Genomic DNA, 16,681 nt, shown 5'->3' on the forward strand with positions numbered 1-16,681 from the left:
CCTATCACAAAGAAGCCATCAAGTCCCAGCCATCCACAACATCCTATCACAAAAAAGCCATCAAGTCCCAGCCATCCACAACATCCAATCACAAAGAAGCCATCAAGCCCCAGCCATCCAAACATCCTATCACAAAGACCTTCTAGACAATGAAGCTCAGGGGAAGAAACAAGGCCTTCAATACCAGCCAGCAAGATCAACCAACAAGATTACTAGCAAGAAGTGAGTACACGATAAGAGCAGCTGGCTGACCTGTAGGCCTCTTCCTGTTCTGTTGTGCAGGGAGCCTGGAATCCAATACTGCTATGCCACTTGACTAACTACATGGATACACTACACTGTTCAGTGCCCACCTTCTTGCCTATAAAACAGAGACAAGTCACAACTACTTCACTGGACTCTATAGAATGAGACAGCATGAGTAAGGTACAGAGTATAATTTGAGCTTATACTGATGGGAGCAATGTCCAATAATCCCAGCACTGTAGACGCTAAAGTGGAAGAGTACTGAGGACTGAGCCCAACATCCCTGCATGCAGGACAGAAGTTCCTGAGGACCAAGGAGGAGAATTTATACTTAACACATTGAACACCAAGGAAATATGGCTGCCTTCATGGGTTGCTGAATCGGAGGAAGCCAAAATGTGGCATAATCAGATGTACTGTAAGGTATACTCCTGTCACTGTTCATGTAAAGTCAGATTCAAATAGATCACATCAATTAGAAGACCTACTAATCTGAAACATCCTATTTTTAAAGATTGTTAGTAAGCACCTGAAAAATGTGTATATCACATCTCACTGGCCTAAAGGACCTTGTCTAATCAGAGACTTGGAAAATGATTTCTTTCTTTAAGTTATTTGGTAGGTGTAGATATTTCAATAGTATGAAGTACTTAAAACTAAAAAAAAAAAATTTAAGGATGTATATAAAGTGGGTTTGTGATGTAGCTCAGAGGCAGAAAGCTCACTTAGCATGAGCAAGGTCCTAGATTTGAGCCCAGAACTGAAAATAAATAAATAGATAGATAGATAGATAGATAGATAGATAGATAGATAGATAGATAGATAAATAGATAAATAGATAAATAGATAAATAGATAAATAGATAAATAGATAAATAAATAAATAAGCTATGTGAGTGAGAAACAAACAGGAAAGGCAACAGAGGCATTTCCTTATGTGGCGTCACTTGAGGGGAAAATCACCTGCTGCCAAGCCTAACAACCAACATTTCACGCACACACCATAAATAAAATGTAATAAAAACAAATAAAATACCTATAGGCATGATGGCATACCCATGTGATTGCAGTACTCAGGTGGCCAAGAGAGGAGGATCACGGAAGTTTGTAGCCAGTCTGGGCTAGCTACATATTAATACTGTGTTCCTCTCAAATACATGCAAGCACACACGCATGCACGTGCACACACACACACACACACACACACACTTTTCTTTTTTATGATATACAGAATGAACAAATGAATGAATGAACTGCCTAGATGACACTCTCTTACTGCCAAAGCTGTGGGAGGAAGATAAAGAGCTTTAAGACTGTTCAAAACCCAGTCAGGTGCAGGAAGTAAGAAGCTTTGACCATCTGTCACCTAGGTATACTCTGCAGCCTCAAAGTCAAGGCTGCTTTCAGCACTGTGGGATAGAAGAGAAACCCAGTTTGCTTGACCTGACCAGAGTCTGCAGCGAGCTGACCATGGGGGCCATCAAATTTAGAAAACTTCCTTCAACGCTAGTGCTCGAAAATGAAAAGATTCAGAAACCGTCCCTTGGATTTCCAGTCTACAGATGTGGACTCTGCTACTCCCAGAAACAGCAGTAAGCAGAGATCATGGGATTCCCAGAGTGTAGCAGTAAGTATGGGAGACCCCATGGGAATGTGTCATTGTGCAAACCATCCTCTTCCAGGCCAGGGCTGCTATCCAAAAAAAAATAAAAATAAAAAATAACAACCTTCCTCCATCCAATGAGGACACTAACAGGTAAGGTGAAGCCAGGGCAGGAATGAATGGTGTGCTGCTGTACACCTAGGTGGCCTCACTCTGTATCTAACCCCAGATGATCCTATGTAGGGGACAATGGAGCCGTGCTGTGTCTCTTAGCAGGAAGACTTTCATGATCATACACACCTATAATTCTCCTTACATGGTAGGCTGAGGCAGGAGAATGGTAGGTTCAACACCAATCTGAGCTATCCAGGGAAGGGGAAGAGAGGGAGGGAAAGAGAGAAGATGGGTAGAAGAGAAGGAAAAAGCTTTTTGCTTGCGTCCCACCCTACCCCTCATATTTTGAGACAGCTTTACTCTATAGTGTAGCCTGGCTTTGAACTCAGGCAAAACTGCTACCTCAGACCCCTAAGCACCGGGGTTACAAACATGAGTCACTCCTTGGGAAGAAGCGCATTGGTGTTATTATATCTGCCTTGATCCACAACCTTTTCTTCTTTTTAAATTTTAGTCTATGTATGTTATAGCGTTTTGCCTATATTTATGTATATGCACCATGTGTGCCTAGTGCCTGAGGAGGAACACAGTGTTGGATCCCTTGGAACTGGAGTTACATACAGGTGGTTATGAGTGCTGGGAACCAAACACCAGTCCCCTGCAAGAGCAGTGTATGCTGTTAACCACTGAGCAATCTCCCCAAATTCATAGTCTTAAAACATTACACTACTTCTGTTATCTTCTCTCAGCTCACTCCTCTCTATACATGGATGATAGATAGATAGATAGATAGATAGATAGATAGATAGATAGATAGATAGATAGATAGATAGATAGATAGATAGATAGACCTATATGTATATATACATACATATATACATATTCATACAGTGTAGGTACTATTTTGCACATGTGGCCCCCATCTGGGCTTCACATCTGTATCTGAGCAGTGCTAGCTTGTGTCTAAAATGAATTATAGGTATCTGACAATCAAGAAACTGGCATTTCTGCTATAAAATGATGGTTTATGAATATCATAATAAAAGATTTAATTATCTGGTTAGTTGGTTGGCTGGTTGGTTGGTTGGTTGGTTTTGAGATAGGGTCTCTTTGTGTAGCCCTGGCTGGCCTGGAACTAGCTGTGTAGAGCAGGCTAGCCTCAAACACCAAGATCCACAAACCACCACAACTGACTAAACAATAATTTAAAACTTAAAACACCTTTTCTTTTACTCATAAGAGTACCAAGCAATTCCGCCGGGCGTGGTGGTGCACGCCTTTAATCCCAGCACTCGGGAGGCAGAGGCAGGCGGATTTCTGAGTTCCGGGCCAGCCTGGTCTACAAAGTGAGTTCCAGGACAGCCAGGGCTACACAGAGAAACCCTGTCTCGAAAAACCAAAAAAAAAAAAAAAAAAAAAGAGTACCAAGCAATTCTGTTAAATCTGTTTCACTTATTTTGTATTTTGAGGTGGGGTCTCCTGTAGCTGTCTGGCCTTGCAGTCCTGACCCTCCTGGGATCACATCCCTGGGACTAAGATTATAGATATGTGCCATCTCAGGTTGCTTTTTACTTTTTTCAATGAATAAAGCTTCAGACCTTTATTCACCACAGAGAATCCCATTTGCCTCATTTTTATTCATTTTTACGGTAATAGTGTTCTGTAAGTATGGTCTGTTTGTTTGGTTTTTTCAATTGCCCTCAACTTTGCTGGGTTCTTCTCTCCCTGCTTCCTTTCATCAAAGGGCATGATGGAGGAAGCTGAGGTGAGTGCATCTACCTGCATTCCCTCCTGTTATAAACAGAGGCTCTTGGTCTAGAAATGAACAGGTCCCAGGACATACAGGGACATATCCACTGTCTCTGGGCAGGTTTCTCTTCACATGGTTGGCTCCACCTTTGGTGGTCCAGGGGGGAAGCTGAGCACCAAAGGACTCTTCTCCTGTTTCTATGACAGCTTCAAAAGTCTCACTCAAATACCAACACTCTAGTTCAACTGTCCATCAGTCTTGACAACCCCACATTGGCAGACTGTGTTCTAGATAGCACTGGTGGGGGAGGCAGGCGAAAACAAAACCCAAAATCTTCCCTGTTAACTGGCTTATGCCAGACAGCAGTGCAAACTTCCCACAGAATACAACTCCACAGAGCAAGAAGCTGAGATTCAGGAAAGAGAAGGCTGCTCTACAGCTCACAGAGATAGGGGAAGGTGGGACCAGAGATAAGCCCTGAGCTCACTGAGAGCCCAATTTCTGGTTTTGCCATTCTTTAAGTATCTATTATGTGCCAACCATTTCTTGATAGTTCCCAAGTGCCTCCCTCTACTAATTATTTGGGTTTGGGGTTTGTGTGGTTGGTTGATTTTGTTGGTTGGTTGGTTGGTTGGTTGGTTGGTTGGTTGGTTTGGTTTGGTTTGTTGTTTTTTTTTTTTTGCAGACAGTGTTTCTCTGTATAGTTCTGGCTGTCCTGAAACTCAGTTCAGGCTGCCCCCCCAACTCAGAGATCTGCCTCCCAAGTGCTTTGATTAAAGGCATACACCATCACACCCAGCTTCACTTTGTTTTCTAGAATATGGCAGTATCACTCGTGTTTCTTTAACATTTAATTCTCTTTCTTCTCCTTCCATTCTACCTCAAACCTCCAAACCCCCTCTTAAAGACTGTGGCCTGAAACTCACAATCATCCTGCCTCTACTTTTAGCATCTTCAGAGCACAGGTATGCACACACCTCTTTTTTTAATTATTCACCTTCCTTCCTTCCTTCCTTCCTTCCTTCCTTCCTTCCTTCCTTCCTTCCTTCCTTCCTCCCTCCCTCCCTCCCTCCCTCCCTCCCTCCCTCCCTCCCTCTCTCTCTCTCTCTCTCTCTCTCTCTCTCTCTCTTTCTTTCTTTCTTCCTTTCTTTTTCTCTTTTGTCCCTTTTTTTCTTGATTTTCTCCAGTAAGAGCTACAAGCACAGGATTGGTGGCACACACCTGTAATCTCAGAATTCACCTGGGCTATATAGTGAGTTCAAGGATACCTGGGCTACATACACCCTGTCTCAAACAAGTCCATACATGGTATGAATATCATGGAAAGAGATAAAAATGGACATTTCTTCCCACAGCTACTTAACTGAAGATGAATGTAAGCCTTTATATTTTGGAAAATGAACATGCAGAATTGTTTTCTAATTTATCCTTCATGCCAATATACTATGTGATATTGTAATCATTAAAATTAAAAGCAAAAAGTTAAATGAAAAAATATAAGCCATGTTCTAACATTTTTTTCTTTGTGACAGTGTCTTATTATATAGCATTGGTTGAGCATATAATATGGAACTCACTAATGTAGACTAAGCTGGTCTTTTCAGAGATCTGCTTGCTTCTGCCTCTCAAATGTTGGATTTAAAGGCATGTGTCTTTGGCTCGTGTAGATGTTGTAAATCACATAGTAGCCACATTGAAGAAATAAAAACTAGAAGTTAAATTAACCCTGTTTAATTTAATTTATCTAAAATACCATCAGGGCTAGTAAGATGGCTCAGAGGATAATGGTTCTTGCCACCAAACCTGAGGACTGAGTAATATTCCTCTGTATCACATGGTAGAGAGAGCCGATCCCTACAAGCCAGTTTCTACAACCCCCATATACCTGGCAGGGCAGAGAGACAAATAAATATAAATACATTAGTAACTAATTAATTAAAACTAGAACTTGAAACTAAACTACATAGGCATGCTGTCTGAGTGAATGGAGTCACTGAGCAGAGTAGAAGTGAATAGTAATTTCATGCCTTGAAAGGTCCTCTTTGGAGCCAGGCTGCAGGATATGAACTCAGTTACCTTGTGTAGTTTTCCTTGTATCCAGAGATGTCATCATTGGGAGACCGTAGTCTCCGCTGAGATGGAGCCTCCAGATGCCAGTAGTTGATGCGGTTCAGAAACATCTTGGCCAGCTCAATCGTTGTCTGCCTCTCTTTCGATGGCAAGTGACTAAACTTGTACTGTACGAAGTTGTTCACACCCTGAAAAGATGGAAATACAGCATGTTCATGAAGCTATATAACCATATTAACTCAGAATACAGCCAGTTACCTCAGTGGTTATTAGCAAAAAAAAAGATAATTTCTCAATAGAGAAAAGAAAGTTTTCCCTTTGCTTAAAAAGAATCACTACTACCATGGGAAATCTCCCCTCTGGCCACAGTGGAAGAAGTTACAAGAGAAAAAAAATCAGAATTATCATTTTGCCCCCACTTCAATCTGAAGCATCAAAGAACAAATCCTGGACAAACATGGGAAGGGGTCAAAAACCCCTTAAACAAATGAGGTTCTGGGATAAATGTTTCAGTCTGTGAAATTTTTAAAAGTTTGCTACCTTATCTTTCACTAAACACTACCTTGTCTTGAACTAACCACTAAAATGTGTACTTTTCCGAGAAAGTTATAGGTTGATCTAAATTTTCTATAAAACATTCCCATCTCGTCACATAAAAGAACAAGAAGTCTTACTAGTTTAGAATCAATAGGAAACATATTCTCAGCCAGGCAGTGGTGGCGCACAGCTTTAATGTCAGCACTTGGAAGGCAGAGGCAGATGGATCTCTGATATTGAGGCAAGCCTGGTCTGCACAGTGAGTTCCAAGACAGCCAGGCTACACAGAGAAACCCTGTCTCAAAAAACCAAAGATGAAGAAGAGGAGGAGGAAAAAAGAAAAGAAAAATTTATTCTTACAAAAAGTCATGTATTTGTAACAACGCTGGTATCATATTGTGATGGTTAGTGCTGTCAACTTGACCTACAGTCATCACCTGGGAAAACAGTCTTAGAGAGTGAATGTTTACACTGGATGGCCTTTGGGCATGGCTTCAAAGGGTCTTAATCCAGTTTACTGATGTGGGATGAGCCAGCCCACTGTGGGTAGCACCATTCCCTATGACTGAGGTTCTGATCTGCCTAAGCATAAGTAAACAAAACTGAACACAGGAAGCCTAAATGAATTCACTTCTTTCTGCTCTTGACTGTGAATGTGATATGATAAGCTTCCTGGAGTTCCTGCCACTGTGACTTCCTGTTATGAAGAACTGCAATCTGGATTGTAAACTGAATAAACATCTTTCTCAGAAACTGGTTGTTGTTGTTTTTTTAATGAGGTATTTTATCACAACAGCAGAAATCAGGTATTTTATCACAACAGCAGAAATCAGGTACTTTATCACAGCAACAGAAACATCACTAGATTAGAATTAACTCCCACCTCCACCCCCACCCAGTTACAATGTTTACCACATCTTTAATGAACTCCCTCTCCTCAATAGGCTTTTTCAGACAGTGCCAAATAAAAAAACAAAGCCTTCATTTTTAGATCTCAAAAGCATGAAAAGGCACGTTTTATGAGTTCTTACTAACTACATGTTCTATTCAATTCTCCTACATACAGAGTGGAGTCTAAGTGAACAACACTCCCAAAAGACAAAAGCCAGAATAGAATATTCATGAAACTGGGCATGTACATGGGACACAGAAGAGGGCATCAGATCCCATTACAGATGGTTGTGAGCCACCATGTGGTTGCTGAGATTTGAACTCAGGACTTTGGAAAGAACAGTCAGCGCTCTTACCCATTGAGCCATCTTACCAGCCCCTATTTGTAGGAACATCTTGAAGCTAGGTGGGGATGGATACAAGAACTATATAGAAATGTTGAAGGAAGCATAAAATCTTCAGGCTAGAATGTAGCTTAATGGTATATGCTGACTAACTGGTTCCAGGTTTGAACCTAGCAAACAAAACCTGGCAGGGCCTTCAGCCTTAAATGCATGTAAAAAGAGTTCCTCTAAATATGCTTACCTGTTCAATACTGGGCTTCTCAAATGGCGGCTTCTTCTCCAAGGAGCCTTCAACCACAGGTTTTCCTCTTTGTAAAATTGACTTTCTCAAGAGCTGCAAAGAAATCATTTTTTTAAAACAAACTTTAGTTTGAAAGGCTTTTTTTTAATGGTGTGTTTGTAGTTATGTGGTCCAAGTTTTGGTTTTTTGAAACAGGGTCTCCCAGGCTGACCTTGAACTCATGGCCCTTCTTTCTCAGCCTCAACTTTTCAAGTACTGTAATTAACACGTATCTAGCATTTAAAACACACATGCGTACACACATAGACACACACACAAATACATCCCATACTACATCTATTTCTTTCCTTCCCCCCCCCCTTAGCCCACATATACTTAAGCTTTAAGAGAAATCACCAACTTAGCTACATATAGAAGAACTAATCTTTAAGTCAAATACTCAAACTCCTAGATACCAAAAACTTGCCTTCTTGCCTTTAAACAGAGCTAAACAACCTCTCAATTCTGAGCAGTGTCTGGACTATCCTGCACTGAACACACACACACACACACACCACTCTACTCCTCCAGTTTCCCCTTCTTTCCCATTTTTGCTTGCTAGGGACCCAGAGGCCCAGTGAGACTCATTGAGGCCACCACAGGTAGCTGAGGCTCTCAGAGTCTTAAACACTAGAAAAAGCAGGCTCCACTCTGCATACATAAGGCCAAGGGCAGGAGCGCAGGCTCAGAAGCTTTCTCTACCTCTGTCTTTTTCCACTCCTTCTCTGTCTGTAGATGCCAGGTGCATGTTCTCTGGGCCCACAAACCAAATTCACTGCTTCTAATTCCAGCCTGAGAATCAAAGGCTCCAAAGAAAAAAAAGGGGAACAGAAAAGGGAATATTCCCTCAGAGCCCAATACCATCTAGGGGACCCATATACATTATGGATGTGGAGAAGTTACTGATCCTTTCAATGTGCTGTAATAAAGGTAAACACTGTGTGTTTGCAGTGCTAAAGATGAAGTGTGAAGCAATTGTAGCCCTGGCTAGAATCCCAGACCTCAGAAGTGGAGGCAGGAGGATCAGAGTGCCTAGGCCATCCTCAGGTACGTGGTGAGTTTAAAGCTACACGAGACTCCATCTTAAAACAAAACTAAACGGGATTTATCATGAATTTTAAAAGCAAGAAATTCCAGTTCCTGTGTTTATTTTCAGAGTTAAATAAGCTCTTCTTTCCTAGCTCAGCCCCTTGGGAACTGGATCCAACTGAATGGTTAGTTTTTTGGTAAATCGATATGAACTAGGAGACAGTGAACCTATTTTCTCAAATATAAAGGGATAGAACTGGAAACTGGGCACCATGGCTCATGCTACCATCTGAGTACTCAGGAGGCTGAGGCAGTAAGGATTGTTACAAGTTCAAAGCTAGCCCTAGCTACCTAGTGAGTTTCAGACTAGCCACAGCTACACAGAAAGATCCTCTTTCAAAAAACAACAAAAAGATTGGCCTGAATTACATAGAAAGACCAGGTCTCAGAAAAAGAAAGAAAAGGGGATGGTTGAGAGAGAAGAGAACACTGGCTATCTTGGATTCTGACTTTAGATGCAAATATATCTCTCCTGTTGTTTGGAAATGAGGGAGGGCAAAGGCCAGAGACCTACAGCCTGGGCCAATGCTCACTGGCTGCAAGCCACAGGGCCAACAGGATGGAACGCCTTGACAGCATCTTGACTTGCAAGGCAAGGAAAGCTGCAGGGTCACTTGCTCCGAGACAAACACCAGCTGAAGTTACACAGTCCTTGTTTTCCCTCAACAAAGATATTTTGCCAAAGAAGCACTACCAGTTACAAACTGCCAGGGTTGATTGAGTCAAATGACTCCAGCCCCACAGCCATGTCCACAAGCTGCCACCTGAGGGGCCTATCCTGCGGATGCTGTGTGACTCACTCTCCCACCCATCTCATCCCAGTCTGTAATTTTCCAATAGTACCCTAAAACTAAAAACTGGATTCTCCTTCCCGCTTCTGTCTTCTACTCATTCCCCCTCCTTCAGTTAATACAGTAGAAAATATAAGTAAAGAAGAGAAGGAGGGAGGGAGGGAAGTAATGAACAAAAGAAGGAAAGAAACAAATGAACAAAGAGAAGGGAAAACTACAGAGCAAATGTTTAGATAAAGACAAGAATCCTGTAGAGAATCCACTGAGATTCCCAGCAGCTATGGCAAAGAAGGGATCTCAGTGAATAACTTAGCTCTCTCTGCCATACAAAACAATAAGCAGAGGCTGGAATGCAGTTCAAAATAGCACGTGTCCATATTGGAATACAAAGTAATATATAAAGCCCTGATCTCAATCCCCGCTATCACAAAAAGTAAAAACTAAAAATAATTTAAATGCAGTACTTCTCATGAAAAGAAGACAGCTTTTGTGAGCTATGAACATAGCTAAATTTCTGGTATGTACCTTGTGCTCATGTAGTATATAGACATACATACAAGCAAAATACACACACACACACACATATCACTACAGAGAAAAAGAAAGCGTGACCAAAGAGGAGAGGTTAGTTGGGTATTGGTCGTGGTGGTGCACTCCTTTGCTCCCAGCACTCAGGAGGCAGAAGCAAGCAGGGCTCTGTGAGTTCTAGGCCAACCTGGTCTACAGAGTAAGTTCCTGCTCAGTCAGGGCTACACAGAGAAACCATGTCTCCAAAAGAAAAAAAAAAAAAAAGAGGGTGAGTGCCGGGCATGGTGGCGCATGCCTTTAATTCCAGTACTCGGGAGGCAGAGGCAGGCAGATTTCTGAGTTCAAGGCCAGCCTGGTCTACAAAGTGAGTTCCAGGACAGCCAGGGCTACACAGAGAAACCCTGTCTCAAAAAACCAACAACAAGCTGGGTGTGGTGGTGCACGACTTTAATCCCAGCACTCGGAAGGCAAAGGCAGGTGGATTTCTGAATTTGAAGCCAGCCTGGTCAGCCAGGGCTATACAGAGAAACCCTGTCTCGAAAAACAAAAACAAAAACAAAAAATAAAAAAAGAAAAAGAAAAACCAACAACAACAAAAAAAAAAAAAAAAGAGGAAAAGAAAATACAGACACGGGCACATGTTTCTGGCCACGCATTCTGTTTTGATGTGTTTCCTAACATCTTTACAAGGATTACACAATAAATGTTGGCAAAGATCTAAAAAGCAGGTCTCTCTGTGTGTTTCCTTACAAGACTTCTTTTTTCATGTGTATAAATGTTTTGGCTGCATGTGTGTATATGCACACATGTGTACAGGTGTCTGCAGAGGCCAGAAGGGTGCATATTGGATGCTGGAGTTCCAGGCAGTTGTTAACCCACCCCGCATGGATGCTGGGAACTGAACCCAGAGCTCCAGAAAGAGTAGTAGGTACTCTTAACCACTGAGCCATCTCTCCAACTCAGGGTTCTTGTTTTACTTGTCCTTCTGCCACCTCCTATGAGGTTGTGACAAGGTGTCCTCCATCATCACCTGTGAACAGCCATGTGAATGAAGGAGAGGCAGCTTGGGGACAGTCAGACTTCCCCAGAAGTTGCCCTTCCTTCCATTGATACCTGTCTCCAGGCTCTACCTTGATGGCTTCACTGCTGTGACTTCATGCCACAGACTCTGCCTGCAAACCTCCCTGGCAGGAATGGCTTTTTGTCCCTCACAGGCTTTTTTTTTTTTTTTTTAAGATTTATTTTATGTATATGAAGTACACTGTACCTGTCTTCAACACACCAGAAGAGGACGTCAGATCCCATTACAGATGGTTGTGAGCCACCAAGTGGTTGCTGGGAATTGAACTCAGGCCCTCTGAAAGAGCAGTCAGTGCTCTTAACCATTGAACCATCTCTCCAGCCGCCCCTTCCCCCCTTCACAGGCTTTAACATTGTCAAACCATTCCCGATTATTCACTGACCATATCCTTGACTGACATGCGACTCCATGCTGGAAGAACTTTGTCTTGCTACAGCTCTGTCCTTCCAGATACCTCAGTGCCATCTCTAATACAGGCTGTGCTAAGCACCCGTTTGGTGGATGGAAAGAAATCTATGAGTATATGTGAATCAAGCTGTCTAATTCTGCACACCGTGTGAAGGAAGGCATTTTAGAGACTCCTGAAGAAGCAGAACTGCAAGAACAGAGCTGAGTGCCTTCTACCCACAAACTGCACGTGGCACTGGGATCATAGGCATGATGACAGGAAAATAAAAGGCTTTGGAAATGCAAAAATCTCACCTCACACTCAGTATGGTGGCACCTAGATTCTAGGTCCTGGAAGGTAGAGAGGCAGGAAGGTCAGTTTAAAGTAAGCCTCAGCAACACAGAGAGTTTAAGGCCAGTAAAACAATGTGTCATAAAATAAAAATAAGGGGGCTGGAGAGATGGTTACGTGGTTAGGATCCCTTGCATGTCTTCTGGAGAACTTGAATTCGATTCCCAACATCTATGTTGGACAGTTCGCAACTACCTACAACTCCAGCTTCAAGGGACCCAACAGCCTCTCTGGCCTTTGTGGGCACCCATACTCATGTGCACACATTCCTACACAGACAAACACATGTACACATAATTAAAAATTAAATAAGTCAGCCAGGCAGTGGTGGCACACGCCTTGAATCCCAGCACTTGGGAGGCAGAGGCAGGTGGATTTCTGAGTTCAAGGCCAGCCTGGTCTACAGCGTGAGTTCCAGGATAGCCAGGGCTATACAGAGAAACCCTGTCTCGAAAAACAAAAATTAATTAAGTAATTAAGTAATTAATTAATTAAAATAAGTCATTTTAACAGTAATAAGAACCCAACATGATGGTTTAGCAGGGAAAGATGTTTGCTACCAAAGCTGATCACCTGATTTAATCCCTGAGAACCCAATGTGGGGAAGAGAAAAATGACATCCATAAGCTGTTCTCTAATCTCCATATCTGAGCCACGATATGCACGAGTACACGTGTATTCCTGCACACACACGAGTATGCAATTAAATGTAATTAAATAAATAAAAGGTTAAGCTCTCACCTTGAATAGGTAGAAATACACTTGTTTGGTATCTGCATCTTCTTCTTTGTGGACGCAGGTGAAGAGGTACTCCACATCCAACACAATTCCCAGGAGTCTGTTCATTTCTTCCTCTGACACATTCTCCAAGTGAGAAACATGAGCAGCTTAGGGTAAGACCAAAGGAAGAGAGAGGTGTAAGAAGTCAAGAGACTTCATAAACATCATCCACAGAAAACCAGGTTATCACCTAACATAATGGCACTAACCTGAAATCCCAACCCTTGGCAGGCTGAGACGGAGGGGATGCAAATTCCAGGCAAACATGAACTACAAAGCAAGGTCCCAAATACAAAAACAAAATAGTGGAGCCAGCAAGATGGGTCAGCAAGTTAACACTCTTGCCACACAAGCCTGATGACCCAGGTTCAATACCCAGAACCCACAGTGCAAGGAACAGACTCCTAAACGCTGTCCTCGGACCTCCTCACATGTGTCATAGCATGTTCACACTTATGCATGCATATGGTGGCTGACAGTGAGCTGGCTCAGTGGGTAAGGACATTTATATCCAAGACTGACACCCTCAGTTCAATCTCCTTATCTGACACTGTAGGAGGAGTGAACCAGCTCCAAACAGTCTGACTCCATAAAATACTGTAGCAACACACACACACACACACACAACAAAAATTACAGAGGCCAAAGCAGTCTCTGTAATCTTCTTAATTGAATAAATCCAGAGAACACATTTGAATTCACAAGCATCAAAACTACACCCTTGCGTTATCAAGTTGAAAAGGAACTGATGAGCTGGGCATAGTGAATGTCTGCCATCCCAGCATGCAGGAGAACTGAGGCAGGAGAATTTAGACTTTAGGAAGAACCTGGATTACAGAATAAAACTCAGAGGGGTCCTGGATTAGGACACAGTACAATGGTACATAGTATCAAATGCCACCATGAATCCCATTATTTGCATGCTACGTAAAAACTAGTTAGAGTAAGAAAAACCTCGTTGGTACTCCAGCATCTGAGGTTTGCTGCTGCTACAGATGAACTAGGCTCTATGTTCCCCAGGCTAGCTCACATGTCACCACATATCATATGGCTTCATATGTCATCCTGCTGAACTCCCCTGTGCCGGGTTAACTACTAAGGATTTCTATGTTGAAATTTACTAATTTTTATCTTTCTTGGGGGAAGGGGTATTGTTTAATTTGTCTGAGACATCGTCCCATTAAGTAGCCTTGGCTAGCCTAGAATTCACTATGTAGACCTTGTTGGCTCTAAACTCAGAGAGATCTACCTGCTTCTGCTTCCATCTTTGCCTGCAGTGTGTGTGTGTGTGTGTGTGTGTGTGTGTGTGTGAGAGAGAGAGAGAGAGAGAGAGAGAGAGAGAGAGGGAGAGAGAGAGAGAGGGAGGGAGAGGAGTTTTAGTAGTGAGAACATATTTAAAATCCACTCTCTTGGCAGTTTTCAAGCATAAAGATCATCTCTTTGATTTTATTTATTTATTTATTTATTTATTTATTCTTTTGTGTATATGTTTGCCTACACATATGCATATATATGATACATCTGCCTGTTACCCAAGGAGTCCAGAAGAGAGGGTGGGACACCGTGGCACTAGCATTAGCAAACATTTATGAGCTGAAAATAGGATCCGGGTCCTCTATTAGAGCAGAAAGTCCTCTTAATGGCTGAGCAATTTCTCTAGCCCCAAGACCCATGTCTTAAAAATCACTGGTGTAGTTTCCCAAAGCACTTTCCTAGCATGCAGGGGTTCCTGAGTTCATTCCTCAGCAGATATGCAAACAATAGACAAAAATAGATTAAAAAAAAAAAAACAACAAAACAAAGCATGACTGCTTACATCAAAAATCTGCTTTAGAAAGACTTAAGGAGGCTGAATACAGTGCTCAGATGCTAAGAGGACTATTTGCTTTTCCAGAACCCAGGTTCGATTCCCAGCACACACAAAAAGGTCCATAAACAACTGTAACTCTAGTTCTAGGGTATTTGATGTCTTCTGGCTTCCACAAGGACCAGGCACACATGTGGTGCACAGACATATAAAAAGGCAAAATAGCCATACATATGAAAAATAAATAAATAAAACTAATTTTTTTCCTTAATTTTGTAGTTAGTGGTTCTTTAGGACTTAACGAGTTGCTTATCAGTGAAGAATTTTGCCTTGTGGTTAGAAAGAGGCACCCCTGGGTGCCTCCTTCAGTAGAGGATCCTCTATCAGTAGAGGATCCTCTATCAGTAGAGGATAACTAAATGCTTAGAGTCCAGAGATAAGTTTATCACATTCAATTCTAGCACACAGCCCCAAAGAATGAGAAGTGTGGCATAAATGTGAGCCCTGCCCCCCTCCAAGCTTCTGATGCATCTGAACAACTTACATAAAGGAGCAAGGACAGAGAAACTTAGACGAGTGATCTTAGGATCTCAGAGAGATGTGGGTTGTTTGAGTCAGGCCATGTTCAGACTACCCTGGGAACAGAGCGGGCAGTCTGGAGTTTAAGAAAATACAGCAGCTCTGGAAAGTGACAAAGAATGACTGAATCCTGTGGCTGATGGGGAGGAAGATGAGGACAGAGCCAAGCCAGCTATCATTTCAGGATGACTGTCACATTGTCTTAGGAGTCCGATTGACCTTGCTGGTAGCACCCTTATGATTTTGAGATAGGGAGGCTAGAGGCTCCCGATAGACTGCCATTTGAAGAAGCTAGCTGGTGACAGGAGTTAGGGAGAGCAAAAGACCAAGAGGCACACACCTATACACACAAGAGGCTTACACGGGAGAATGATAAGCACAAGGCCAGCCTTGAGTGGCAACACCAGGAAATAAGGATTTCTGCAATTAACTGACGACATAAAAATTTTAGCCTATTTATCTCCAAAATGAGGTCCGTCCCTGGAAGGCTTCCGACGGACCTCAAGGAAGACCCTGCACAGACGACCTAAGAAAAAAGTGACCTAATATTGTTCTACTTACATGAAGTCTAATTCTGAGCATGATGTCATAAGTGAGATAGCCACATACTGTAGTCAAATAAAAAATAAAATGTACATAGGTCATTTTTTTTAATTTAACTTATTTGGTTTTTTCCTTGGAGACAGGCTTTACCTGTGTAGCTTTACCTCTCTGTACCAGGCTTGACTTGAACTGACAGAGATCCACCTGCCTCTGCCTCGTAAATGCTGGAACTAAAGGTCTGTATCACCATGCCCCAAATTATTTATTGATTTATTCATTCATTTTTGAGACAATGTCTCAGTATGTAATCCAGGCTGGCCTTGAGCTTGATATGAAGACAAGGCTGGTGTCAAACTCACAGAAATCTGCCTGCCTCTGACTCCCAAGGGCTGGAATTAAAAGTGTGTACCACCACCTTTGAACAGTAACTTTCCTGTTTATAAACATTTGTAATCGCACATGGATGCAAACTATATATAGCCTTAGAAATAAATGAAAATGTAATTAGTTCCTTTCCTGAAGTGTTGTTGAATTGATTTTCTCAAGTCTTACAATGTAGCCCCAACTGTCCTAGAACTTGCTTTGTAGACGAGGCTGGCCTGTGAGCCTCAAACTTGTGGCAATCCTCCTGCCTCTGTCTCCCAACTGCAGGAATTACAAGCATGCACTTTAAAGCCCAGGTTTTGGTTTTGGCTTTTGCCTTGTTTTCCCCTTGACAAAGTCTCACTGTGTACTTCATTGCCCTGGCTGGTTTCAACTCTATAATTGTGTCAAGTCCCAGCTCCTGCCAAGCCTGTCTGAAGTGTGCTACTCCCTGTGGTGAGTTCTTCCTACCCCTCGAGAAGTCTCATCAGCACAGTGAAGCAGTAATGTGCAAGGGTCTTCTGGCCTTCCACCACTGCCTTAATGG

The 16,681-nt window shown here is 42.4% G+C and overlaps 1 protein-coding gene across 1 annotated transcript in view; it reads right to left on the bottom strand.

The window, feature by feature from the left end:
* The window catches only part of Kat2b (lysine acetyltransferase 2B), a 100,303-nt gene that overhangs the window by 36,997 nt on the left and 46,625 nt on the right, over positions 1-16,681 (bottom strand). The window contains exons 3-5 of the mRNA XM_085833154.1: positions 12,804-12,949; positions 7,796-7,888; positions 5,789-5,970 (exon numbers count right to left, since the gene is read on the bottom strand). Coding sequence (XP_085689280.1) covers positions 5,789-5,970; positions 7,796-7,888; positions 12,804-12,949 — 421 coding nt within the window. The remainder of the gene's footprint in view (positions 1-5,788; positions 5,971-7,795; positions 7,889-12,803; positions 12,950-16,681) is intronic.

Source organism: Mus caroli, unplaced genomic scaffold, assembly GCF_978045245.1.
Source record: "Mus caroli unplaced genomic scaffold, Mus_caroli_1 scaffold_18, whole genome shotgun sequence".
Lineage (NCBI taxonomy): Eukaryota > Metazoa > Chordata > Mammalia > Rodentia > Muridae > Mus > Mus caroli.